Below are 26,497 nucleotides of genomic sequence, written 5' to 3' on the forward strand. Positions count from 1 at the left end.
GAAAGAAATTTAAGTAGAATCAGCATATAATGGGTAAGACAGTGCCCCGACTAGAGATCATACATCACCACATAAAACTTCCAGTGCCAAAGGGATCTCAAAGACCCCTCCCCAAGCATCACAGGCTATTGCCAAGGCTATTGGCTACTCTCCATAACCTCATGATAAGTTGTACTGCTGAAGATAAACTTAAGTTATGTCGTTGAACATGGATAAATTGAGCTGGTACCCAGCTAGAAGCTTCACCCTTACTGGCTAGCATTCATGATGCTGGAAGGTATATTGCATGCTAATAAAGAAGAACAGTGATCATTGATATCTTCCAGCTACAAACCCTGAGACAAACCCAGAGATCTACTGGCAAGGTATAGTGGTACAAATAGTCGGACAAACTTCATGAGCGTAACCAAACACTTTTTGTTTGGATTTAAAGCCCAGTCCATGAGATGGAGCTCATACTTGTTACTGCTAAAGTGGCCAAGAAACTGAGAATAGATAGTCGTGGGCCTTAGTAAAAAACCAACTACCGTTATTCTGCTAAAGAAACATAAAACATAAAAGAAACATAAAAACATATAACATATTGTTATATCCACAGATCAGTGTCTCCCTCTACCCTTATTAGAGAAACTTCTTGCAATAGATGGGAACACAGAGACTCACAATGTGCACAGAGAGACTTTGGAGCACTCAGCCCTAAATGATATGTGTGTGTGTGTGTGTGTGTGTGTGTGTGTGTATTAATAAGTATACATAATAAAATTGTGCAATATGTAGTAAAGTTCAAAAAAATAAATAGAAACTAACACAACCAAAGATTGTTTCACAAGCAATAACAACAAAATAAGAAATCGTGATTAGAGAGATGGTACACATGTAGAATAGATGCTGTGAAATGATTGAAAAAAGAGCCACCAAGCCCGATGGACATTGTTCTTTAGAAGCACTGAGGCTGTGGAAGGCAGGCAAGCACACTGCCTCACCAGTGTTTGTTAAAGGAACTTTTAATAGTGAGATCAAATAGGAACCGTTGACCTTCTTTAATTAACGTTCATAAGCAAATCATGGACTATTAGATGCTAAGAAAATACAAACTGGAAGACAGCCTACCTGGGTGTTATCTTAACTAAAAAGTGCAATGGTCTAAGAGCAGAAGAGGTTAACAGAATAAGAAAAAGCCCCTTATTTGCCAAGAGCATTCAACACGAGGAGACAAAGGAGCAGGATCTGAGGGGTGGAAGGCTTGACAGAGTGTTCTCTCCATAATGGTTGCTCTTCATGTGAAGAGGCAACAAGAGTAGGTCAGAGAACTGTCTGATATGCCTTCTTGATGAACCCAGAGGACCAAAATGTTGTAAAGTTGACTCAAATCGCAGACTCTAGGAATTCAATCACCTTAGTTTTTTAAAGGAAAATAAGTGGTGAAACATTCAAGTATAAAATTAAAACTAATAAACTAGCAATTGATTGAGTAGAACACAATGTAAATACCAGAAGTCTTGACATCACCTGGATGACATAATAGGTAAACTGGGAAATTGGAAGGAAGTGGTGTAACTAAAGTGGGCTTACTTTCTTGCTTTACTTAGCAGAAGGCCCTAGTTATTCTGTCAAGTTTTTTAAAAAAAAAAGTAATTATAATAATTATCTAAGTTTCATGTTTCTTTAATCTTCTATTGTAACTTCAAAGTACTCCTTTTTAAATTAATTATGGTTTTTTTTAAAAAAAAAAAAACCTTCAACAGCTTCTATAATTCTTTTCAGTTTTCCCATAATACACTTAATAAAGCTGCATGAATGCTTCAAATTAGAACTGCATGTACCTGAGGTGATCACTGAGTATTAATGTTACTTTGTAAGTAGAAGTTCCGGTCATTCTTGAATGGAGTCTTTCTGTATTGTTCAGATTTGCATTAACACAACAATATACCAATTAACTTGTGAAAAGATTTACATAGCTCACGCTTTAAGGAACTTCAAAGGCACTGGGGCTTGCATCATTCACCTCTGAAGAGGGTGGTGAACAACACTGCTATGAGTGAGTGGTCACATTTCAATCCAGGAGCTGTGGGCAGAGATAGGAAAGGTCTGCGGGTCTCTTTTAAGGGTGTATTCCCAGGGACCTAAGGAGCCTCCCTTCAGATCCCACCCCTTTAAGGTGACCTCATTAGCACCACTCTAGGGACCATGTCTGTACATATGGATCGTAAAAGATTTTCAAATTATACCCAATGATACATTTCCCCCATTTTATTTTGCTTACCAATAACATAAAATATGAAGGGTGTGTTGGGTTTGGGGAGGACTGTTTAAGGCAGGGTAAACATGTCTATCTCCTCAAATGTATATAATTTTTTCAGGCAAAACCAAAAATATCCTTCTAATTTTAATAAATGTACAATCCATTATTGCTGTGTGTAGTCAGCCTACTGGATGATAAGATACCAGAACCTCCTGCTCCTACCTAACAGCAACCTAGCAGCTACTTATCAACCCTTCCCCATCCGTCTGCCCCTGCTCTGACTCCCCGGGCTACAGATTTCTTATATTGGCACTTGTCATTCTGTGCTGGCTCATTTTGCTTAACATAATGACCTAATGACATAAGGACGAGTTTCCATCCATGTTGTCACAGGTGGCAGGGTTCTGTTCCTGTGTCAGAATATGTATTCCATGATATAAAGGCACCATAGTCTCTTACCCATTTATTGCTGATGGATGGACTCTTATGCTCTCCTCTTTCAGCTGCTGTGAACCGCACACACATGGGAAGGCAGATTCCTTTTTGACATACTGATTTCATTTTTTTTCTGGATAAATATCCACTGGTGGAATTGCCCGGACATGTGGTAGATCTATTTTAATTTTTTGAGAAAATTCCATACTGTTTCCCATAATGGTTGCAGTAATTTACATTCCCGTGGACCAATGGAGTGCCAGGATCCCTTTTCTCCACACCCTCACCAGCACTTGTTACCTTCTGTCTTTTTGATGAAAGTCTGTCCTACAGGAGTAAGGTAATATCTTACTGTAGTATAGTGAAAATAATTCATGTGACCCTTGGTCATTTGAATGTCTTCTCTTAAAAAGTGTCTATTTAGGTGAATTACCCATTTAGTAATGGTACTACTTGGATTTGCTTACTGAGATTTATGAATTGTTCATATGTACTAAGTGAAACCCTCTTCTCAAAGACATAGGATGTAAACCTTTTCTCTTCTTTTGTGGGTCATCTCTTCATTCTGAAAATCATTTCCCTTGCTTTGCTGTGCAGAAGCTTCTTAAAGTCTCATTTGACTATAAAGCCACTTCCTGTACCTTTAGGGACACATCTGAAAGTTCTTGTCTATTCCAGTGCACAGACTCCTCTGTTTTCTCTAGTTGCTTTCAGGTCTTGGGTTTTTCTCCTTCCTCTGTTTTGAGTTGAACATCTTTATAGCAGGTGAGAAGTGGAGATCTAATGTGTGTTCTATATGCAGACGACAAGTTCCCCAGCGGCGCTCACTGAAGAGATCATTGTTTCTCTAGTGCGTGTTCTTGGCACCTTTGCTGAAAATCAGTTAATTGTAGATGCATGGGTTCAGTTTTAGTGTGCACCCTTACTCTAGATGTTTGTTTTTATGTCAATTATGTTCTGCTTTGACTAACAGAGCTTTGTGGTTCATATTGAAGCTGGGTACTGCAGGGCCTCTTCCCTTCCATTTTCTCAAGATTGATTCCATTATTATTATTATTATTATTATTATTATTATTATTATTATTATTATATTTATTACAAACTTTAGGATTTTTTTACAGTCCCATGAAGACATTTTGAAGGAATGACTTCAGGTGTGCAGACTGCTTGGGGTAATGTGCGTATTCTACAACATTCATTCTTCATATCTGTGACAGTGGGTTCTCTTTCTGGTTTTTGTGTATCCATCTCAATGATTTCCATCAATGTTTTATAATTTTCATCATGCCGATCTTTTACCTTTTGGTTAAATGTATTGTGAACTACTTAATTTTTGTAGCTGCTATGAACAGGATTGCAGCAATATTGATTTTACATATCTGTCTTACACTCTCCATTTATTATTATTTTGCTTCATAATTGTACAGTGAAAAGTGTATTAGAGGGCTGAGGAAGGCTCAGTCAATAATGTATTTGCCATGCCAGCATGAAGACCTAGGTCAGATCTCCAGAACCAATATAAAAGTCAGATGTCCTGGTATACATTCATAACCCAAGCATGGGCAGAGACAACTGTATTCCCAGGGCTTGCTGGCCAAACTGTCTAGCCAATTGGTAAATTCTGAGCTCAGTGAGAAACAGGGTTTCAAAAAATAAGATGGAGATCAGCAGTGAAAAACTTGACCTCTGACCTCCACAAGCATGTGCATTTACATATGCATGCACATTCACACACACACACACACACACACACACACACACACACACACACTAATTAGGTATCACTTCTAACGTCAGAAAAGAAATCATAACTTCTATAACAATAGCTCATTGCCAGTTACTTGCTAATCTCAGAAAGAAGGGACTAAAGAAAGAGAAAATAAGGAAAGGGGGAAATTAATGAAAAAGAAAAGAAAGGGAAGGGAGAGAAGTTGAAATGAGAAGCTCTCTATATAGTGAAAATTGACCTTAGAGACTGTGTTGCCTCCTGAAGGCTGGCCTGTGCTGCCCCTACAGGCTGGCCTGTGCTGCCCCCTACAGGCTGGCCTGTGTTACCCCCTACAGGCTGGCCTGTGCTGTCCCCTGCAGGCTGGCCTGTGCATGCTCTGTCTAACTAGCTACTCTCATTTCAGTGCTCTGTCACCTGCGGGGTTGGATTCCAGAGAAGAAAGCAGGTGTGTCAAAAGCTGACTGCCAAAGGCCGAAGAGTCCCCCTAGCTGATATGCTGTGCAGGGACCAGCCGGGGCTCCCTCTTGTGAGACCGTGCCGGATGCCCATGTGCAGCAGCAGTAAGTGTGCCACGTCATCCATGAGTCAGCATCTTCCCTTCCCTTCTTATCCTCAGCCTATCTCAACTCCGTGGGTAAAGCAAGCCAACCCAAACTTCAACTTGCTTTCAGTGGTGAAAAGTAGATGGGGGAGAACTGGTTTTACGGACAGTCCATTCATTTTAAGGAATGTCTGCTCATGAGTGTGCCTTGTAGGGATTAAGCTGAATTGCTTCTTGGCTTTCTTTGCCAGGAATGTATCTGTATTCACAATATTAAGAGTAGAAGAGCTGAGTATTTGATAAAAGGTACTTTTTGAGATTTTTTTTCTGTATAATTCAGTATCAGTTACCATCAAAACATGCTTTTAATAAATGGGAGTTTGGGTATACTGCCAATTAACTATAAATCCTAAGCTTGCTATGATGTCAGTAGCATGCTTTCATTCTATTCAAAGCTAATCTGCATGAAGCTTATTAGTGTATGTGAGAGGATGCATATCTATGCATTCACATATATGTGTCATGTAGGAGAGACACAACTACTGAATTCAGGACTGTCACAGCAGCAGCTTCGAACAGGAGGCAGAAAGGTGACACAGTAAAAAGTGAGTGGGGACCTGGGTGACAGCTTCTGGAGCCCATTCCTGCTTTTCTTTTTATTGTCTTCATTCCCGTATAAAATAGCATACATTACATCAGGTAGCCCCCGCTTGCCTATAATGAGAAAAAAAATCAGAAATGAACTATTGTTATTTTGCTGTTGCATGTATGTGTATCCTTAGTTTATCAACATCTTTCCTTGAGAAATGCACAAAACAAAGCAATCCAAGCATTAAGTTCATTTGAAAAATAATGAGACTTGTTGACAACCTTTAACAGAAAGCACCTTTCATTTTTATCTCATTTAGTCTCCCTGGCAATGCTGAGAGTCAGACATTACCCTCATTTAAAGACAAGGCATGCAAGACTGAAGCAAGACCTGAGTTTTACCCTATACTCCATGACTGCCAATTGGACCCTTCAGCCTGTTTGACCACAAGTCTGTCTGACTCTTGAGCCCACGCTCTTAGCTGCTGTTCTCTGCTGATTCATGGACACCAACATTTTTTTCTGGGAATAGTTTGAGAACATATTTTCAAAATCTTGACATTCTAAAACCCTGAGATTCCAAGCCTTAAAGCCTCTTGGAAATCAGGAACGTCTGTGGCAAAAGGCACGGCATAGTGTTTGTTTCAGTCTCTTACCTACCTGATTTTTATCAGGGCAACTAAGCTGTAAAGTGCCTGAGAGGACAGGGAAATTAATGTCATAGCCAGCAGGCTCCTTAAAAATAGACAGAATAGCATGTGGAGAATACATCGTGGTCATTAGGACATGTAGTAGAAGGGATTGGATTATAAATCATTATGGCATTCAGGGGAGAGAAGAATTTCACAAGCATTTCAGAGGAAAACAAAATGGGAAAAATCGGGCATTTTTCTTTTTTGATATTTTATTTATTTACATTTCACATGCCATCCCCTTCCTCATCCCCCCCTCATTAATCCCCTATCCCATCCCTTCTCCTCCTTTTTTTTTTGCCTTTATACTGTTTAAATTACATGCAAGTATTAAGGTCAGTTCTAGGTTGAGGAACTAGCAATACAATAGATGCAAATAGTCAAGGAACAAGCAAGACAATAAACCCAGAGATAGTCAAAGAACACGCACTACAATAAACAAAGTCTCATGATCACTCCTGTGATCACTATTTCTAAGGGCTTATCGGGATGACCAGAATATCTGAGCCTACTTCCCTGTCCTAGCCCAAAGTCATTTTCGTGCCTGAAGCCTACTTCTTTGTTCTAGCTTAAGATTTAGATTTCTGTCTGAAATTACTTCTTTGTTCTAGCCTAATGTCAGATTCCAGCCTGCAGTCCATTTCCTTGTCCTTGTCCTATGTCAGATTCCTTCCAAGCAGCCCATTTCCTTGTCCTTGGCCAACGTCAGATTCCTGCCAGGCAGCCCCAAAAGCTTTCCACATCTCCCCCTTTTTATTGCATAAACCAGACTGAGCCTGTCTTTGGTTGTTCTGACAAGAAAGCCTTCTTTACCCATCATGGAATATGCATTATCATAAGCAATGCACTTATGTCTTAGGTTGGTAAGGCTCTGTGTAGAATCTTACCCATCCTTGGCTTGCCAGCCTGTTAAATCAATAACTCGGTCTGGGGGTCCATTTTCAGTTTCAAGTCATGTACTTTGGCTGCCAACCTGTCCATGTGGTTAGAGACAAGCTTTAACATGATGGGCAGGAATAAAAGTATTCACAGGACAAGAAGGGCTAGCATGATGAAGCTATATATGCCATTCCTGAGGTTTGACCAAAATGGAAATACTGACCTCAGACCATGGATAATTTTATCATCATTATCTGCAACATCAAAGGTCAACAGAGCAGCATTCTTTAAATTCATAATCTCACTATGCAAAGTTAAAACACCCAGAGAGGTGTTAGGATTATGTCAAATACCCTATAGGTGTCTTTAAATGTTTTTCTAATTATAATGACAATCATTGTAAATTTTAGAAGTAACACTACTTCAATGATATTTGTCATGACACTTGGGATGGCTCCCAACTCTTGAACCCTGAACCCCTTAAAATAATTTGAATAGGTTATAGAGCATCAATCCATTGTTCCAGACACCTGTATAAATCTTTTTGTATACGCAATACATTAGTAACATTTTTTGCTAGATGCTTAACAAAAATAGCGTCTTAACTCCTTGTGTCAATGCTATTGCAGAAGCAGTGGTGCTAGCAATTAATGAAATTAAAAATTAAAGCTGTTATACCAGCAGTAATCAAGCCCGCTACCCTCTTGCTTCTGCTTAAAGCCTAACTCATTTCTTCTAGCACTTTCAAGCATTTTTCAGAGAATCAAGATTTTCTAATACTCAGGGCAGTGAGACAAAAGCTGGTTGATAGACCCTTGCAACAGACATGCCAGGTTTCAACACACTAATACAATTAGAAATTATACAGTCAATGCAACTTACAATAAATACTGTAGAAGAGACAAAACCAATTTCAGGTTGACAATTAAAAGAGCCTTAAAGCAAGCACTAACCCTTGTTTGAAATCCAGATTTTGTCCCAACTTTATCTCTTGCTATCATAACATCATAGAGAACTGCAGCTAACTTCCAAATATGTCTCTGAAAATGTCCAGATCCAGCCTTCCAAATGAAGATGTTATTTCCAATATTGGATTGACTTCTAGACCAGGACATGATTGAGTCCTAATAGGTGGTCACCTTTAAGAAAAATACAAGAGACATTATAATTTCTCTTTTTGATTCTCTGTCCCACAAGATCTAAAAACTTGAGGCAAGGCATTTTGTCCCATCTGGATATAGGCAAGCAAAGGTGGGTCAGGAATTTATGTCCAATACAGCTTCCCAGTCACCCAAGCATTTTTCTTTACCCCATTATAATCCATAGCCTGTTGACCATGTAGGTCATAGAAGCAATAGGAGACAGGATGTTCCTAACAAGAGCCAGCCACCCTGAGCTGATCTATAGTTCTGCCACTGTCTAGTCTCCAGTTGTCACCTTTGATAAATGGCACTTGCTTGCCCATGCTGTGATCAGCTCTCTCTCTCTCTCTCTCTCTCTCTCTCTCTCTTTCTCTCTCTCTCTCTCTCTCTCAACATTTATAGATTATTCTTTCTCTCCAACACTGAATCTTAGGGTCAGATGATGAGCAGGGTAGTTTCCCATCCTCCTTCCTGTCTCCATTGTTTCTGTGTTCTCCCCTCCTCTGTATGCCATTTTTACCATTCTCCTTAGACATTATAAGGCTCAATAGGAAGGTCTTCAAGACACTTTCTACTTTACTGGAGGACACACCACCAGGTCCTATTATCCTTACCAACATTTGCCAATACATGGGGAAATCAAGTTCCTTATTGATGACCTTGCTAATACTTAATAGCCACACTTCCCAACCCCAACAATTCTTCCATGCCATCACCATAGTGGGATAACACCCACGCTTCCTGTTCTTGTGCTTTATTGGTTAATGCCTCACTGTGACATCCGAAACTTCCATATATCCCTATTATTTCTCAACCTTCTGCTCTTGAACTAGAAAACAGTCCACTTAGCTGGCTTTTCTGGTGATCCACTTAATCGACACTGTTGCCAGATGGGCTTGCCTTTTCTTATCCGTAGACCTCAATTATGGAGAGGCTAAGTGTATGCAAGACCATGTATTTTATTAGTTTGAGGAAGGATCTGGGCAGATTTGAGGTGAGAGTTACTGGTTATCTTTAACTTTAGAGAATTTCTTTCAAGTGATTTTTCTGGTCTGCCTTTTGTTCTCTGGCTTGAATTACTGGGATTTGCAAGAATAAATAATGTGACCCTGCCAGGGAGACAGAAATGTTTGTGCTGTCTGAAATAAGCTGGACAATAGTGTGGGACAGCCACATTTACTAAAAAAAAAATCACTAGAAATTCAACAGAGCAGCTGTTTTCCCATGACCATGCTGCCATTTTGTTGTGAGTGATCTTGTCCTTTATCCACTGGTAACAGTAAGTCTGTGTTGGCACCATGTCATTTTGACTTTCCTCTCTCCTCTCACCTCAAATCTACCCTGATCCTTCCTCAAACAAACAAACAAACAAACAAACAAAAATATAGTTTTGCATACACTTAGCTTCTCCATAATTGAAGTCTGTGGGGAAGGGAAGCCAAGCCCAGCTGTGCCATGGCTCCTTGTAAGACACCATTTTAGAGTAGATACCATGTTTAGGACCTGAACAGGGTCCTGGGTTTAGATAAAATGAATGTTCTTGAAGACTCTTTTTCTTGCTCTCCGGTATGATCATTTAGGGGTTTAGTAGGGTTGGAAGCAGGTAGGAAGGGTGTCCCATCGTCCACCTAAAGGCCAGCAGCACTCCATATAGTCAAGCTGCACTGGGGCTGCTTACCTGTAAACATTTCCTCCCAGACTCCTCCTCTGGTTTAGCCCTTTAAAAGCTCAAATTCTTCAGTCTGTTGTGTCTATCAACTGATGTTCTCTTCACTGTAGGACAACCCAAATCCTTAACTAGTATTGTTGAGTTTATAGTATGTGTTTGTAGCCTGTTTGTAGATTTGTTGTAGACAGTCATTCATGATTATCAGGACAATCTTGTGAAGCAGTTACAACCATTATTTCTTTGAGAGAGAGAGAGAGAGAGAGAGAGAGAGAGAGAGAGAGAGAGAGAGAGAGACTAAAATCAGATAGCTTGTTGGAGTTACATGATGAGGCACAAGGAGATTTGGGCTCTGAATTCAAGTGAGTGACTCAGGCCCAATGTAAGACATAAACACAACTGAGAATAGCTTATTAGGGAAGAAAGGATCTAGGTAAGAATCCAAAAGAGAAAGTAATGAACTTATCTCTTGGTAACCTTTCCTGAGAGCCTTGGTGTGGTGATAGGAACAGAAGCCAGACTGAAGTTCATTGAGGAATAAAACAGAAGCAAGTAAGTAGAAGCTGTTCTTCCAAGCTGATCTGGGCCATACTATAGTTATGGAGTCTCAGGGGCATCTTAGCACATTGAGCAAGTCTCACTCAAAGCACCTCCATGGCCTCTGATTAGTAACCCTCAAAAAGCCTGATGAGAGTCCAGAAACTAAGTCCCCACATTCTTGACATAGCTTCAAATGAACTTGTCTTACTGGATCCCATGTCAAGTAGAAGAAGAGGGATCCAGTACTAGCCAAATGGCCAAGTGGAGGGCCAGAGTCTGAGAGGGTTCCAGCATGGTAATAGGAAGGCTTTAAGGGCTGGGTCATGGCCAAGCCCATTAGGGAGTGACAGAGGCAGATGTTGGTGGAACCAAGTATAAATTGCAGCCATGATGGCATGGGGCAGAAATATTGCATGTTTCCAGAGCTTAGAGTCATGGAAGAGATATAACAAACAGAGAGACAGAACAAGTATGAAAGGTACTGGGGACTATGCCGTAAATATCATCTGGCACCCAGAGTTGGCCTTTATGTCAGACTCAAAGACCCAGAAGGAAGAAAGGGTTTCACTTTTTAGAAAAGCCATGATTGCGGTACCTCTCATGTCCTACAGTAATGGAAGAGGTATTGTGATATACCATTATCACACAGTCCAGAAGCCCTTCCAAAAAGATAGTGTCTGTGTAGATGATGATGCCCTGGTCTCATCAGGCTTGGCCAGTGTTAGTGTTGGAATAGTTCCAGATGTGAGAAAGACAGAAAGCCCAAATCAGATCAATCTTTTTCCTCCAAGATCTGGTCCAATGACACCACACTCTAGGGACTTCTCTGAAGGGACTCAGGAGAACAAAAGGGGAAACTGGGGAAACTGACTATGGAGTTTCCAAATATGAGTTTCCATATATGGAGCCTGATAGCTTCACAAGTTTCATGAGTGTCTGCCACCAAGATAATCTTGCTTTACTCCCTGACCCTCTGCTACCTGAACTGCTACATACCCTCAGTGTGAGCAACTGCAAAGGCATGACTAGGAAGGGGGAAAATGGAACCATAGGGTTTACCTTCTATAAATGGTCATACAACCAGAGGAACATGTAGGTTTCATGCTTCGTTGGTCATGTGTCAGGTGCTCTACTCAAAGCTGAGCCCTGCTTGCTATATGCAGGCTTTATGGCCTGCCTTAGGAATCAGGTGCTATCAACTCCAAGTCTGCATAAGGGACATCTCGAAAGCCATTGGTAAGCCCATGTCCATGTTGAGTCATTGAGTCCCAGGAATTGAAATGCTTGGTGGACCTCACATCATCCCTGTATTGTCCCCAACCAACCTCATTCAGCTAGATAGTCCCCATACTAGTCAATATTCACTCTTTATGGAGAGGACTTTACTGTCCTGCAAGAAACCTTCTCTTCACTTTGCATCATTACATGGATCCCAGTGTTGGACCTTGGCGTTGTTCTAGAAGACTGAGTTTCAAAGCTATCCATTGGCCATGTTTCTGAGAAACCTGATTGTACAAAAGTATGACTTAAAGTACAATGGTAACTGACACTAAGACCAGATAGAAGTGCTCCCTCCACCATCTTAGGAAAGGACATGAATGTGGCAGTGACTTGAACAGGATGCTCACAGACAATATGATGCTCTTTCTAATCCCCTTCCCGCCTCACTAGTAGCAGCTCATCAACTGTCACTGAATAGAAGAAACTTGGCAGAGAGTAGCTTTGTCTACCATGTTGGTTTAATTCAGTGGTACTCCAGGATGACCCTCCTCAAGCTAGTTGAGCTTTTCAGTAAGCTGTATGTCAGCTCACTATGTTTATTCCTCACCAGGAAGCTTCTTTACTATAGAAATACTATTTCCAAATCCCAATGGCTACCCACAGGATTCTAGAAGTAATTCTTATGAACAAACATCCCCAAAGTACCTTATAGTTAGTTCCAAGGACCTGAAAAAGCCATCTTCTTGGATCCCAACATGTTTTTTTTTCCTCCCACTGTGACTCTTCCAGGTCTGGTAATAAGGTAGGATCTTTAAGTAAATAATGTCATGACCTTCAGAATCTAGCAATGCCTCACTTCCACCACTTGCCAGTGCCTACTAGCCCTCAATGTCACACCCTGTGATCTGCCCAGAGACCAGCACATCTCATCAATGAGTAATCAGACCTCCTGCCACATCATCCCAAAGTAGATGAGCTTCCCTTCAGTAAAACAAGAGTGAACGCTGTTATCTTAGGGGACAGATTGAGCTCGTATTCCCTTTGGTCTCAACCCATTAACTAGAGTCAATGTCTGAGAGCAAATGAGGCTCATCCCCAACTCTGATTTCCTTAGTCTGTCCTGTGGCTTCCTTTGCTATCTGGCTGGTGGTTGAAGGCATCAAATATGAGAGCCCATGTGTGCCTGCTACTGCAAGGTGTATGTGATCTAAGTAAATGGGCTTAACTCTCACACTCTTCTGATAAAAGTCCTAACATCATTCTCATTTTGAAGGCAAGAGCTGGAATTCAAACTCAGAGTCATCTGGCTTTAAAGCGCCTATTCTATTATACCATTCTGATTTTGAACACACTCCTTTACTTCCTCAGACCCCCATGGGTATTTGGGTTAGATTCTGAGCTTGACCCATTCTATTATCCTTTTCAGATCTCTTAAATGTGTTCATTCACCTTCTCTTGCCTCTACCTTCAGATTTGGTGTACCTGTGGTTTAAGTCACACAAACTCACTGAAGGCCCTGACAGGTAGTGGGCAGGCAACATATTGTAGAAGCTTCCTGTTGATGGAGACTTGTACACAGACATTAAGGACTAGTCAAGCCATATGCCACTGTGGCATAGAACAAACATCCTTCAACAATAGAAGTAACCTTCCCCTATATTTTAATGAGCCATTGAACCTCATGCCTTCCAAAGCAGGGCTTCATAAAATAAATATTACATACAAGCAACATAAAATAAATACGTACAAGCAACATGCTCAAACTTGCATTCATTCTTGCTAAAGTACTAGACAGCTGTGAAGTTACCCCAAGACATGGATGTAAGATATTTTTCATGTTTTAATTCTCATGTTTTTAAAGAATTAGAGAGAGAGCCAGACATTAGTAGGCCTAGCTCAATCAGCCTCAGCAATTTTCAGTCAATAACCTTTACTTGTAAGTGATTTCTTTCAATTTATTTTCTTTCCTTTTTCCCCTGCAGAAGCAAAACTGGGAAAAAAGACAAGACTTGGAGAGAGGGGCCCCCAGATTCTTGGTGTCCGGAGAGTCTATATCCAGACAAGGGAGGAGAAGCGGATCAACCTGACTGTCGGCAGTAGAGCCTACTTGCTGCTCAATACATCTGTGATCATCAGATGCCCAGTACGACGCTTCCAGAAGTCTCTAATCCAGTGGGAGAAGGATGGCCATTGCCTGAAGAACTCTAAGCAGCTTGGCATCACCAAGTCAGGTTCACTGAAAATCCACAGCCTTGCAGCTCCTGACATTGGTGTGTACAGATGCATTGCAGGCTCTGCACAGGAAACAGTTGTTCTCAAGCTCATCGGGACTGACAACCGACTCATTGCACACCCATCCCTACGAGAGCACTTGAGGGGTCACCCTGGGGTGGACCATAATGAAGCCAATAGTTTGGGAGCCACATGGCATAAAATGCGCCAGATGTGGAATAACAAAAATGACCTTTATCTGCGGGATGGTGAAATCAATAAGCAGCCTTTCTTGAGAGCTCTGTTCGGGCCGTGTAGGACCTCTGAAGGAAATGACAACTCCTGGGAGTTTAAGAACAAGCAGTTTGAAGCAGCCATGATGCAGGGAGCCTACAGCATGGACACAGCACAATTTGATGAGCTTATAAGAAACATGAGCCAGCTTATGGAGACAGGAGAAGCTAACGATGACCTTGCATCCCAGATGATATATCAGCTAGTAGCTGAGTTGGCCAAGGCTCAGCCAACGCCTGTGCAGTGGAGGGGCATCCATGAGGACGTTGCACCTGAGGCTCAGCTCAGAGGGGAGACAGGAAGAATTCCTAAAAGCTCCACAGTAAAACACTCAGGCAAGCTGACTTTTAAGCCAAAAGGACCTGTTCTCATGAGGCAGACCCTACCCCCTTCAGTTTCATTTAACAAAACAATAAATGCAAGGATTGGGAATACAGTGTACATTACGAAAAGCACAGAGGTCATCAATATCCTTTGCAACCTCATTACTCCCAGCAGTGAGGCCACATACACGTGGACCAAGGATGGAACACTGCTGCAGCCCTCTGTGAAGTGAGTACCTAAGAGTGCCCTTGGTAGGACCTTACTGATGCCTGGTTTAGTTTCCTTGGCGCTCTCTCTCTCTCTCTCTCTCTCTCTCTCTCTCTCTCTCTCTCTCTCTCTCTCTCTGTATCTAAACAAAATCTAGGAACAACAAATGAGAAAAAACAAACAGGATATTTGGCTTTCTGGGACTGGTTTAATTTGTTTAGTACTGTTAAAGAATGATAAAGGCCTATTAAGAAAAAACTCATGGTCAAGAGACTAGAGTCACTGGCCTAGGTGGACACCCAACATTAAAGTTGGGCAAGTCAATCACATGACCAAGGGACCATTATATCACTCAAGGAGAAGAGTCTTGCCCCTAGCAGAGCAGGCCCACCTTAAGCCATGCTAACTAACTAGATAGGTGAACTAACTATTGCTTAAGAAAGGTACTTTACTTTTCTTTTCCAGAATTACTGTTCTATAGCCCAATTTCTGCAAATCACAGTGTGGTTGTTCTGAGGTTCTGGATCTGACTTAGAACCATGGAACTTTTTTTCTTAACTAGCTTCTTCTTCTTCTTCTTCTTCTTCTTCTTCTTCTTCTTCTTCTTCTTCTTCTTCTTCTTCTTCTTCTTCTTCTTCTTCTTCTTCTTCTTCTTCTTCTTCCTCTTCCTCTTCCTCTTCCTCTTTCTCTTCTTCTTCTCTTCCTCCTCCCTCCTCCTCCCTCCTGCTCCTCCTCTTCTTCCTCCTCCTCCTCCTTTTCTTCTTCCTCTTCCTCCTCTTCCTCTTCCTCCTCCTCCTCTTCTTCCTCCTCTTCCTGCTCTTCCTTCTCCTCCTCCTCGCCTCCCCTCCTCTTCCTCTTTCTCCTCTTCTTTTTTCTTTGATAGCTTACACTTCTTTACTCTTTCTTTAAATCCCCCCCCTTGCCATGTGACTACATTGTCCACAATGTATCTGACATTTGTGTCTGCTCAATTCAAGATGGCATGGCTTTTCCCTTCTCTCTGCCAGTCTTTTTCCCAGCAGCTGCTGAGATGCACAGCTTGCCTGACAATTTTTTTTCTATAAACTGTAACAAAATCAAGATGGAAGCTAGTATACATGTCCAAATCCCATCCTGCTGAAAGTACACTCTAATCTAAGGCAAGAAGGAAGCCTTCATCACTCTTCCAGATAGTTTCTTCCTCCAGACAGGGGGCTGGACATGATCATTAGGGCTCCATGCCAGACCAAAGCCTATAATGTTGTAGCCTCCATTCTCCCTAACCTGCAGTGGCCCTATAGCAATCATGTGTGTTACTTGTGTATATTCTCACTGTAACTCTTTTACAGGATCATTTTGGAAGAAACTGGGACGATGCAGATACAGAATCCTACAAGAAAAGAGCAAGGGATATATGAATGTTCCGTAGCCAGTCATCTTGGTTCTGATGTGGAAAGCTCATTGGTTCTATATGCAGGTAATGCCCCTGGGTGACACCTAGAGTCTCCAGTGCTCTTGTGGTTGCTGCTTTGTCTATCACCAGAAATGCTAGAACTCTAAAACTTGAGTATGTGTTACAATGGTGTGTAGGGCTTGTCTAAACACAGGTTGCTGGATGCTAACTGAATCTGGCTTATTCTTACCTTAGTGGGAAGGGCCTTGAAGAGCCTTCTCCATCCTGAATAACAATCATAAAGGACAACAGGATAGATCAGGATCCACTGCTCTACCCCACATCCCTCCTCCCATAAAGTGTCAGATGGTCACAATCACTGTGTGTGTGTGTGTGTGTGTGTGTGTGCGCGTGCGCGCGCGTGTGTGTATGTGTGTGCAATCTGTATGATTCACCACAGAGGATGAAGAGGCCAGCACTCTTCCCTGCTTTCAATAAATCAATGATACTTGTCATTGAAGAAGAGCTTAAACCTAACAGTTTCTGCTCCTTTTGATTTAAGAGACACCTGTCATCTTGTCTATTGGGCTTGTATCAACTCATCCAAGGCTGTGAGTGAGAGATACTAGTCTGATCTGCCATAGAATTTTGCATCTTGTGAACTCAGTTTTTCTTTGTGAAAATATCAAGGAGGAGTTAACTTTAATTTTGGTTATGAAGATAAGACATCTTCACTTTTTTACATGATTGTTGGAAAGTACCTTTGAATGTCCACATCCACCCACCCATCCATCCATCCATCTGTCCATCCATCCATCCACCATCCATCATTCACCTATCCATCATCTCTGGACTAAGTACCTGTATGTGTGTGTGTGTGTGTGTGTGTGTGTGTGTGTGTGTGTGTGTATGTGCAATTTGTATGATTCACCACAGAGGATGAAGAGGCCAGCACTCTTCCCTGCTCTCAATAAATCAATGACGCTTGTCATTGAAGAAGAGCTTAAACCTAACACAGTTTCTGCTCCTTTTGATTTAAGAGGCACCTGTCATCTTGTCTGTTGAAAGAAATGTCACCAGACCAGAACGCAATCATCTGTCTGTTGTTGTGGGAGGCACTGTGGAAGCAGCCCTTCAAGCAAATGTGACAATCCACTGCCCTGTAAAAGGTAAGTATTATCATTTCCAGTGTGAAGGTATTTGGCCAACCCACTGCCAGAAAGTGGCCGCTAGTGTTCTCCACACTGCCTGATGGACATGACATTGTGGTTTCTAATACTCTCACAGTACATCTGACTCTCAAAAGTGAGCTCATGTCAGGACTGGAAAGATGGCTTAATAAAGCCTTTCTTTGCTTCACAAGCATGAGGGCCTACATTCAGATCTGAAGCATGCAGGCAAAAAAGCTGTGGCCCAGTAACTTGTGTCTATCACCCAAGCTCTGTAGGGTAGGATGAGAAGATGGGCAAATTCCTAGAGTTTGCTAGTCAGTGAATTCTAGATTTAGTAAGAGACCCTGTCTCAAAAGATAAGTGGTTGAAGGAAGTAGCCAGTGTTGACCTTAGACTTCCACATACTTAAGCATCTGCATGCACATGTATATTCTCTCTCTCTCTCTCTCTCTCTCTCTCTCTCTCTCTCTCTCTCTCCATCTCTCTCTCCTTCCATATCTATCTATCTATCTATCTATCTATCTATCTATCTATCTATCTATACATATACATATCACACACACACAAACACTGGGGTACAGAAAGACAGAGGGGTTGAGTTTAGGACAGATTACCACTTTGCTTACCTCCACTGTGGGCTGTGACTGACATACACACTGCCATGCTCATCCTGGAAAAGCCAGAGAAATGTGTGTGGGCTGATCTATAACACAGAGAAACTTTCAGTTATGAGGTTGTATGGTGACTGTGGAGTCTGACAAAGGGGATTTTGGAAAATTGTTAGATACGTCTTCCAGCTACACAAAGGCTCTCCTTGGCAAAGCCAGGTTTAGGACTAGGAACGTCTCAGACTGTCCTTGAGTGGGCCACAGGAGCCTGTGTGTTGGTGGCACTTCCTGCCATCTTTATTAATGTAGGCATATCTCCTTTATAAATGATTATTTGCAGAGCTAAGGATGGACCATAGGCAAGCATTCATCCACTGAGTTTCACACACAGCCCTACAGACCCATTCTCTCATTAATGAAAGTAAAACTTTTAGTCTGACACTGCCTAAACTAGGGCTATGTTGCCACTCCAAGCCAGGCATTCTTAAGTCTTAACCTGCAGTCTTTAGTCTCCAGAACATAGACAAACAATATATTCTGCATACTTCTATAGGTGTAAAATGGGCAGGTTCTTGTGTTAGTAGCTTTAGATCACTTTCTTAGAGAGACATAAAACATTGAGACATACTAATTTAAAATGAACTTTCTGTATGCCCTTATCTTATGTGCATTGACATAGTTGTCTGAACAATTATATACCTCAATATCCAAGGATTAATAAAACACCCCTGTGTTTACAGCCACCCTTGATGTTCTCTGACGATGAACAGAGAACCATCCACTGGGAAGTTGTGAGAAAGTGTTTATTCATGCCCTATGGGCCACCAACCATAACAACAACAACAACAACAACAACAACAACAAAATTCCATTCAAATCTAGTGTGAGTTTAAAGCACTGAGTTTACTGGGGTGACTTACAGGAGCCTGAAGGACTCAAGCAGTTACATCACCTAACAGCTCATCTCAGCATGACTGACATTCCCTAAAGCTGCAACTCTGCTGCTCTCTGCACTGTGTGTAGGCAGCTCTGCCACAGATTCTCCATGGCTCTAGCAACTGCTTCCTGCTTATGTGATTTGGGGGGGGGGGGGGTGTACTTCGCTTCTTTTAATCTCAAGACTGTGCAGGGTCTTGTAGGTCTGGTTAACTTCCTAAGTTATATGAAACCCCCTCCTTCTTCTTTGCCAGAGGTAATTCAAGAGAACCAATTTCACAATGCAGTGTGACTGCAGGGAGGTCCCTGAGGCTGTCCAGTAGCATGATGGGTGTCATGAAAGGACCTGGGTCACACTCATCCACCTCCCTTCTGGCCCTTCCCCATAATGATCTCCTAACTTTCCTGACTTCTCGGAGCACACCTTTGGCTCCATGAGCGCTGGAAATTTGCTAACCTCTGAGATATTAGTTTTCAACCCCTGGCAGTCCTTGCAGTATTTGGCCTATGCAGACTTTTGACAGATCTCCCAGCCTCCCAACTGACTCCACCCACAAATATGTGAATTTTTCTGGCAAAATGGACCCACCATTACAGAACAGGCCAGCATTCTCTAGCCAGGGCAAGGAGAAAAGCAGAACAGAACTGTTCAGATGCCAAGCCACAGATGTCTCCAGTTTCTGTAGCCCTCCACCTGCAGAGGATTCTAAAAACTGGATGTGACTTCCATTAAGAGAAACCTCAACTTTTAGTGTTTCTTTTTAAATTTTAACTTCCTGATCATTTAAAATCAAACTTTGAAGAGGCCATCAAAATGCTTGTGCCCTGCTGTCCTGAGTCAGGGACTAGATACAGTGGAAACTGTTTTCATAAACAAAGTCTCCAGAGACGACCATTAAACTCAGTTCAGGTCTGGCCTCTTATTCACTCAGGCAAAATATGAACTAGTCCGTTCCTGACTCTGGCAGCCCCTTCTGCCCTATTATAAGGGTAGTGGGCAATCTTCCTCCTCCTTTTCCTCTTCCTCCTCCTCCTCTTCCTCCTCTCCAATGAAACTTAGAGTTGGGAGTATTCGCCTTTTTCTGCCATTCAGCTTTTCTAGAAATATTCCCTTTGGTCTTTAGTGCCCAGCAGCCCTCGTCTGTGGACACAGACCCCAGAATTCCCTCAGAGGTTCTTTCCCTCTCAAAGTGAAGCTGCCATTGGAGCTAGCATGATCACACTCTGCTTGATTTTAAACAAACCTGTAAGTGAGCTTGATGTTTCCTCACAGGCAGAAGCTACAGCCAGCTTAGCTTTCTATGGGGAGTCATCATTTTAAAGGCAGATGGTGAAGCTGATAAAAAGTCAGAAAATGTGAATTGACAGACAAGTGTGTAACTAGGCAGGATACAGTCATTTATGAGTCATGCATCTGCCTCGGCCTCTTCTCCAAAACAGAAAATATACTCTAGGAGTAGAAGGGACTTTGTTGTCATCTAATTTAGTCTTTTGTTCTATAGGTAAGTATATAACATAATTCACAAATCAAACACTTTCTTCTAAATTACATTTTTCACATAACAAATTGAGAACTTTATAATTTGGTAGGATGTATCCTTTTTTTTTTTTTTTAGAAAAAAAGAGTTGCTCTTAAACTGTTTTCTGGCAGGTTTGTTGTTGTTGTTGTTGTCATTGTTGTTATATTTTTTATCCCAAAGCACATACCTAGAACTTCTAGACAAATTCATAATTTTTGTCATAGACAACTTACATAGTACAGACATCAATAGTGTTTATCTCTATCCACCCTTAGAGATTTTTCTATTAAGATTTTTCTATTAATTCTATTAAATGACAGAACTAGAAAAACCACCATTTTTAAAGGTAAAATGTTTTGTCCTAAAAAGGTTGTTTGTCTTGCTCGTTATTAAAAAATTCCTTGTGATCGGGGTGTTGCGGAGTGGGCTTCATCTCTGCCACCTTCTGTTAAGGATCAGAAAGCAAAGGGCAGCAAATACTATTGTTGTCTAATTGTTTCCTTCATATGAGCGTGGCATACACAGTTTACCATATAATTTTCTATTACAGTTTTTGGGGGTGCATGACTTGGCACATGCACTTCCACACATGTGGAAGTCAGAGGAAAAATTCAGGAGTCAGCTCTTCCATTCCATTGTGTGGGACCAGGGATAGAATTCAGGGCCTCAGGTTTGGGGGCATTTTTATAAACAGAAACATGTTGCCAGCCCATCCCCTGTAATTTTCTGTTCTGTGTGTACTCTCATGTATGTGAATCATTCTGTAAGCTCACCAGATGCAGCCAACAAGAGCCCATGGTGTAGAAGTTTTACTATGTGTCAGTTCCTCTTTGGTTTCTAAGCTCTCTGGAGCACAGACAAATGGGCTTGAGCTAGGAAAATAATGGTTCCTGGAAGGATGGAACTGCCAAAGCTCTATGGCCCATCCACCAAAAGTAGAAAGCCTCTAAAGTGTGAGGGACACTTGACACCTGTTCCTCTGAGAAAGTGAAACCCACAAAAGTTTGGGTTTACTGAAGAATACAAACAGCGTAGAACACTCATTAGAACATACAGTATATACATCTGCTTCAGAAGAATTTTGAAGCAAGGAGCAGCATATGGCCTCAGCAGGAAACTTAACCATGTGGGACGTAGAGAACTCTAGCAACGGACAAAAGAGCAAATGCATAGATTTAAGCTGCTTCTAAACTAAACACAGCCATGTGTGTAATTAAGGAGAATTTTCAAAAAAGGAGGGGGGGGGCGGCTGGAGAGATGACTCAGTGGTTAAGAGTACTGACTGCTCTGCCAGATGTCCTGAGTTCAATTCCCAGCAACCACATGGTGGCTCACAACAATCTGTAATGTGATTCGATGCCCTCTTCTAGTATGTGTCTGAAGACAGCTGCAGTGTATACTCATATAAATAAAAGTAAATAAATCTTTAAGGAGAATTTTTATCAAGAATGTAAATATTTGAGCCGGGCAGTGGTGGCGCACGCCTTTAATTCCAGCACTTGGGAGGCAGAGGCAGGCAGATTTCTGAGTTCAAGGCCAGCCTGTTCTACAGAATGAGTTCCAGGACAGCCAGGGCTACACAGAGAAATCCTGTCTCGAACCACCCCCCCAAAAAACAAACAAACAAACAAAACAAAACAAAACAAAAAAAGAATGTAAATATTTTTTGCAATGCTTACAAATAGTTAATTTATTGAAGTTGGGTTTCTTTGGTTTTGGTTAAGACAAAGTCTCAGGTTGCTCAGACAGGCCTTGAACTCACTATAGAATCAAGGATGACCTTGAACTCTTCATGTTACTGCTTCTTCCCCCAGAGTGCTGGGGTTACCAGCATGTGCTACCGTGCCTACCTTGCAATTGTCTACTTTAAGTCATGCTGAATCAGTGTTTGATATTGAAGGTATTACCAGCAAACAAGAAAGGACTGGAGACAAAGGAAGACTGGGGTAATGGAGCAAAGCTTTGTGGTCCCCGGAGAGCTTAAAGGTAGAGCTGTCAGGTTGCTGTTCTGTGTCCCACAGTGGCCAAGGCTTCATTCACATGTCTCTGTCAGTTATAGAGATTTCTTATAAAGCCAGAGGACTGAGAACAGTGTGCTACTGAAAAGAGACAGATGAGAAATGGAACAGAATGTAGATCCCACAGCAAATTCAGTATTTAGAAAACCCCAGGAGTTAGTAGTGGTAGAACGAAAAGGCAAAATTCTAAGTAAGTGGTGATATGATAATTGGTTATAAATATGAAAAATAACCACTACCCAAAATGAATCTGATTAAAGATCTGAAAATATGAAGAAATTAATTTTTCATTTAAGAAGAGATATGTTTATTATTTGGGAATGATGGAAATTCACACTAGAATTGCAAATCATAAATAAAATGCCTAGTGTGTCATGGTAATTAAAGACCTCTATGAGTGCCCTTGAACTGCTGAATCATAGGATTTTAAAGGCTGAATTTCCTAATATATGAATAGTATTTTGATCAATTTTGCTGTTAGCATTTTAAGACATTGTCAACAAATTTTTAAAAGCTACATTTCTGGGAGAAAATACTTATCACACAGTATCCACGATATATAAATGATTACTATGAATCAAATTAAGCACAAACTGCTAAATGTAACAGTAAGTCGCCATAGGAACCAGCAGTTGTCAGAACTGAAGCCCTATGATAGAAAAGATTTGCAGTGTTTCTGTTCTTACTGGTAATGAGATTACGATAGAGATGATGCCCCTCTTGGACCTGTTATGTTGGAAAACTTTGAGAGTTTCACATTACTAAGGTTTGGCAAGAATATGGACAAATAGAGTTGCAGGTATGGCCAGCCAGAGTGTATGCTGGAAAAACAAATTTAGAGCAACTAGATGATAAGGACCAGAAATTCTTTTCATGAGATTTATCTCCTTGAGGCCAAGGGAGAGCTGTCAGGATGTGCTCCACAGCTCATCTGTGGCTGCATGAAAGAGTGCAGATTCACCCCTGGTCTGAGAGAGGAGAAGGAAGGTTTGTGGTTAGAACCTTGACTCTAGCTATGGTGCTTTCTTATTGTTTGAAAAATGTCTACAAAACAGATTTAAATGTCCCTTAATCTGGGGTCACTCATGTTTCTCCCAGCCCTGCCTCTGCCCTGCTGTCTCCTGAGTCTCTGCCACACTGTCTCCCTGGCCATTTGTTTTCTGTTATGGAATGAGTCACTGGGGTGGGATGTCCTGAAGGAAATTCTACTCTGAGCCTTAGGTCCCTGGCAGCAATGTGGGACAAATGATAATAAAAGAAGGGAAAGTGCTGATGGTTCCTTGCCAACTGGAACCTGAAACTGGGGATCTTTAGTTCTCACCAACTATTAGAAATGTCTGCGGAAAGAGCCCACGAGTGTGCAGCAAACACTTACAAAATAGGTACAATGTCCTTCACAAAAACAGTGTGTGCGGCTAAACTACTAGTCCATGAAAACCCAATTATCTATGTTATGATTTGGAAAATCTGGTTGTAATAAAAAGAAAAGAAGTGAATAATGTAAGAATATGTAATACAGTGAAGCCAGAATTTGATATATTTGAAAAGGGAGTCTTTCATTTATGTGAACACTGCTGTTGAAGAGAAAGTAGCATACGAGAAGGAAATAAGTGGGAATAAAAGGGGAGGTTTGGGCGGTGTGACTAGCCCTTGGGAAAAGTGTGTCATGTCTTGGTTATGTTCTCATGTCCTCTGAATGCACAACTCTTTCTACATGTCCAGATGTCCAGATGTCCACAGGTAGTAGTGCTGTGTTAAACAGCCTGGATCTGGCCCCATCTTGCCTCATAAATGGATGAAGTTGAAATATGGAAAGAAAGCTCTCTTGAGAAATAGTAAGGTGTGGTTGAGATTTTTTTTTTTTAAAAAGTGTACTTAAATCTGTAAAGGTCTTAGAGGCCTGTGAGTCCAGCCCTCTTTTATGAAACAGGCTTATTAGTTTTATGAAAGTCAGGGCTCCAACATTCAATGCATTTATTTAAAAGAGTTATATCTTTTTTGATGAATTCTTTTTATTGATATATAGTAGCCTTCTTTGTGTCCTTTAATTTGGTTTTGGATTCTATCTCACCAGGGATCAGGATACTGACTCCAGCCTCTCTGAGGTTCCCACTTACTTCATAAGTTCACTTTCATGAGTAAGCTGTTTCTTAGAGGTAACAGATAATTGGGGCCAGTAAAATAAATGTATAATCCTAGCTAGTCTGTATAAAAGACACAATCCAGGTACTTTATTTACAAGCTCTAAGCCTATATTTGGGCAGATTTGGAGCTATTCTGACTTATTCTCCAGCTATAAAGTTTCTTGTTGCTTGCTGTTTTTCCTGGTCACTCACTCATGGTTCATCTCCTTTCATGGCAGCCTCCTCTACCTCCCTCCACCTTCCTTCTTCCCCTCCTGTCCTCTACCTACAACATCCTCATTTGATCCTCAAGCCACGCCTTTCTCCTTCCATTGCCCAATCACAGGCTTTAGACTTTTAATCGACCAGTTGAATTGGGGAGCAAGGATCTCATAAACACCATTTGCTGTATGTGAGGATCTGCTCGCTGGGGGCAACAACATCTTGAGAATTTAGCATTAGAATACAAGCAGCATTAGAACAGCCCTGTAAAGGGGCCAGAGTTGTTGTTGTTGTTTTAAGAATTATTTTTCTTTTCTTTTTTTATGTGAATGTATATGTGTCCATGTAGTTGTGGCCTATGTGTGTGCAGATCCACACAAAGACCAGAAGAGGGCATCTAGTGCCCTGGAGCTAGATTTATAGGCCTTTCTGAGATGTCTTTTGTAGGTACTGAGAACCAAGTTTGGGTTTACTGGAAGAGCAGCTAGTGCTCTTAACTACAAAGTTATCTTTCCAGCTACAAGGGTCAGTATTTTGTTTGGTTGGTTTTTTTGTTGTTGTTTGTTTCAAATCTAATAAGTCAGTCTCTTTCAATTTATTGGTGAGAGTTGAAGCTTTTACAAGTAAGATTATTATTTAGAGATGTTTAGTAATTTTTACAGCTTTTCCTGGCTTTTCTGGTTTGTTAATATTTGTTATCTTCTTTCTCCTTATTAGTCTGAGGAGCTTATACTGGCTTACTGTGTTAGACATGAGAGATTCCCATCTTCTTTTTTGGTCATCTTTTCCTGGAATACATTCATTCCTGAATGCTTTAGACTGTCATTTTTTTTATCCCATTCTGTGTGCTAACCCTTTGTCTTCTGCAGGGCTGGCTGGCTTGGAAGTCATGAGCCACTTTCCTTGAAAGGCTTTTCTTTCTCCACCAGTTCCCAATGTATCTTTGCTGGATAAAGCAACAATCTTTGTTGGCAGTTGTTTACTTTTAGGACTTGAACCATGCAGTTTCATGCTGTCCTGGCTTTTGTCAAGAGGTCTAGTGCTATTCTGAGGTGGTCTCTATGTATATAAGTTGGTATCCCATCCCAATATGGACAAGGACACAGACACAGATGTACATGCACACAATCACACACATGCGTGCAGGCCCATGCACACATAAGCAGACACACACACACACACACACACACACACACACACACACACACAGAGAGAGAGAGAGAGAGAGAGAGAGAGAGAGAGAGAGAGAGCGCTTTGTGTTTTTGACATCTTATGATGTATTCTTGAGAAATGATTTTCTGTACCTGTCTACTTGTGGTTCTAAATGTTTCTGTGTTTAAATGTTCATTTCGTTCTCTAGATTTGAGGGAACTTGGCTATGATTTCACTGAGCAGATTCTCTATGCCTTTAGTTGTTGTCACTGTCCCAAGTTGTGCTTGTATCCTAATTTGGTCTTTGCCTTCATTAGGGATTCTATTGCTGTGACTAAACAATGTGACCAAAAGCAACTTGGTGAATAAAAGGTTTATTCTTCTACTTCACATCACTGTTCACCATCAAAGGAAATCAGGGCAGGAACTCACACACGGCAGGAACCTGTAGACAGGAGCTGAGGCCATGGAGGGATGCTTCTCCCCGTCTTGGAAATCAGGGCAGGAACTCAAGCAGGGCAAGAACCTGAAGGTACAAACTGATAGAGAAACTGTGGAGGAGCTGCTTACTGGTTTGCTTTCCATGGCTTTCTGAGCCTGTTTTCTTAAAGCACCTAGGACCACCAGTCCAGGGATGCCACTGCCTACAATAGGCTGGGCTTT

At 41.4% G+C, this 26,497-nt stretch overlaps 1 protein-coding gene across 4 annotated transcripts in view; it reads left to right on the top strand.

Annotated features, from left to right (window-relative positions):
• Adamtsl3 (ADAMTS like 3) overlaps positions 1-26,497 on the top strand; it is a 285,243-nt gene that overhangs the window by 229,194 nt on the left and 29,552 nt on the right. For all 4 annotated transcript variants that reach the window (XR_013111364.1, XM_076937029.1, XM_076937035.1 and 1 more), the window contains exons 20-23: positions 4,810-4,966; positions 13,658-14,732; positions 16,040-16,167; positions 17,124-17,252. Coding sequence is in view for 3 of the 4 variants with exons in the window: in XM_076937029.1 (XP_076793144.1) it covers positions 4,810-4,966; positions 13,658-14,732; positions 16,040-16,167; positions 17,124-17,252 (1,489 nt within the window). In the remaining variant the exon portion in view is untranslated. The remainder of the gene's footprint in view (positions 1-4,809; positions 4,967-13,657; positions 14,733-16,039; positions 16,168-17,123; positions 17,253-26,497) is intronic.

This window comes from Arvicanthis niloticus, chromosome 1 (assembly GCF_011762505.2).
Source record: "Arvicanthis niloticus isolate mArvNil1 chromosome 1, mArvNil1.pat.X, whole genome shotgun sequence".
Classification (NCBI taxonomy): Eukaryota; Metazoa; Chordata; class Mammalia; order Rodentia; family Muridae; genus Arvicanthis; species Arvicanthis niloticus.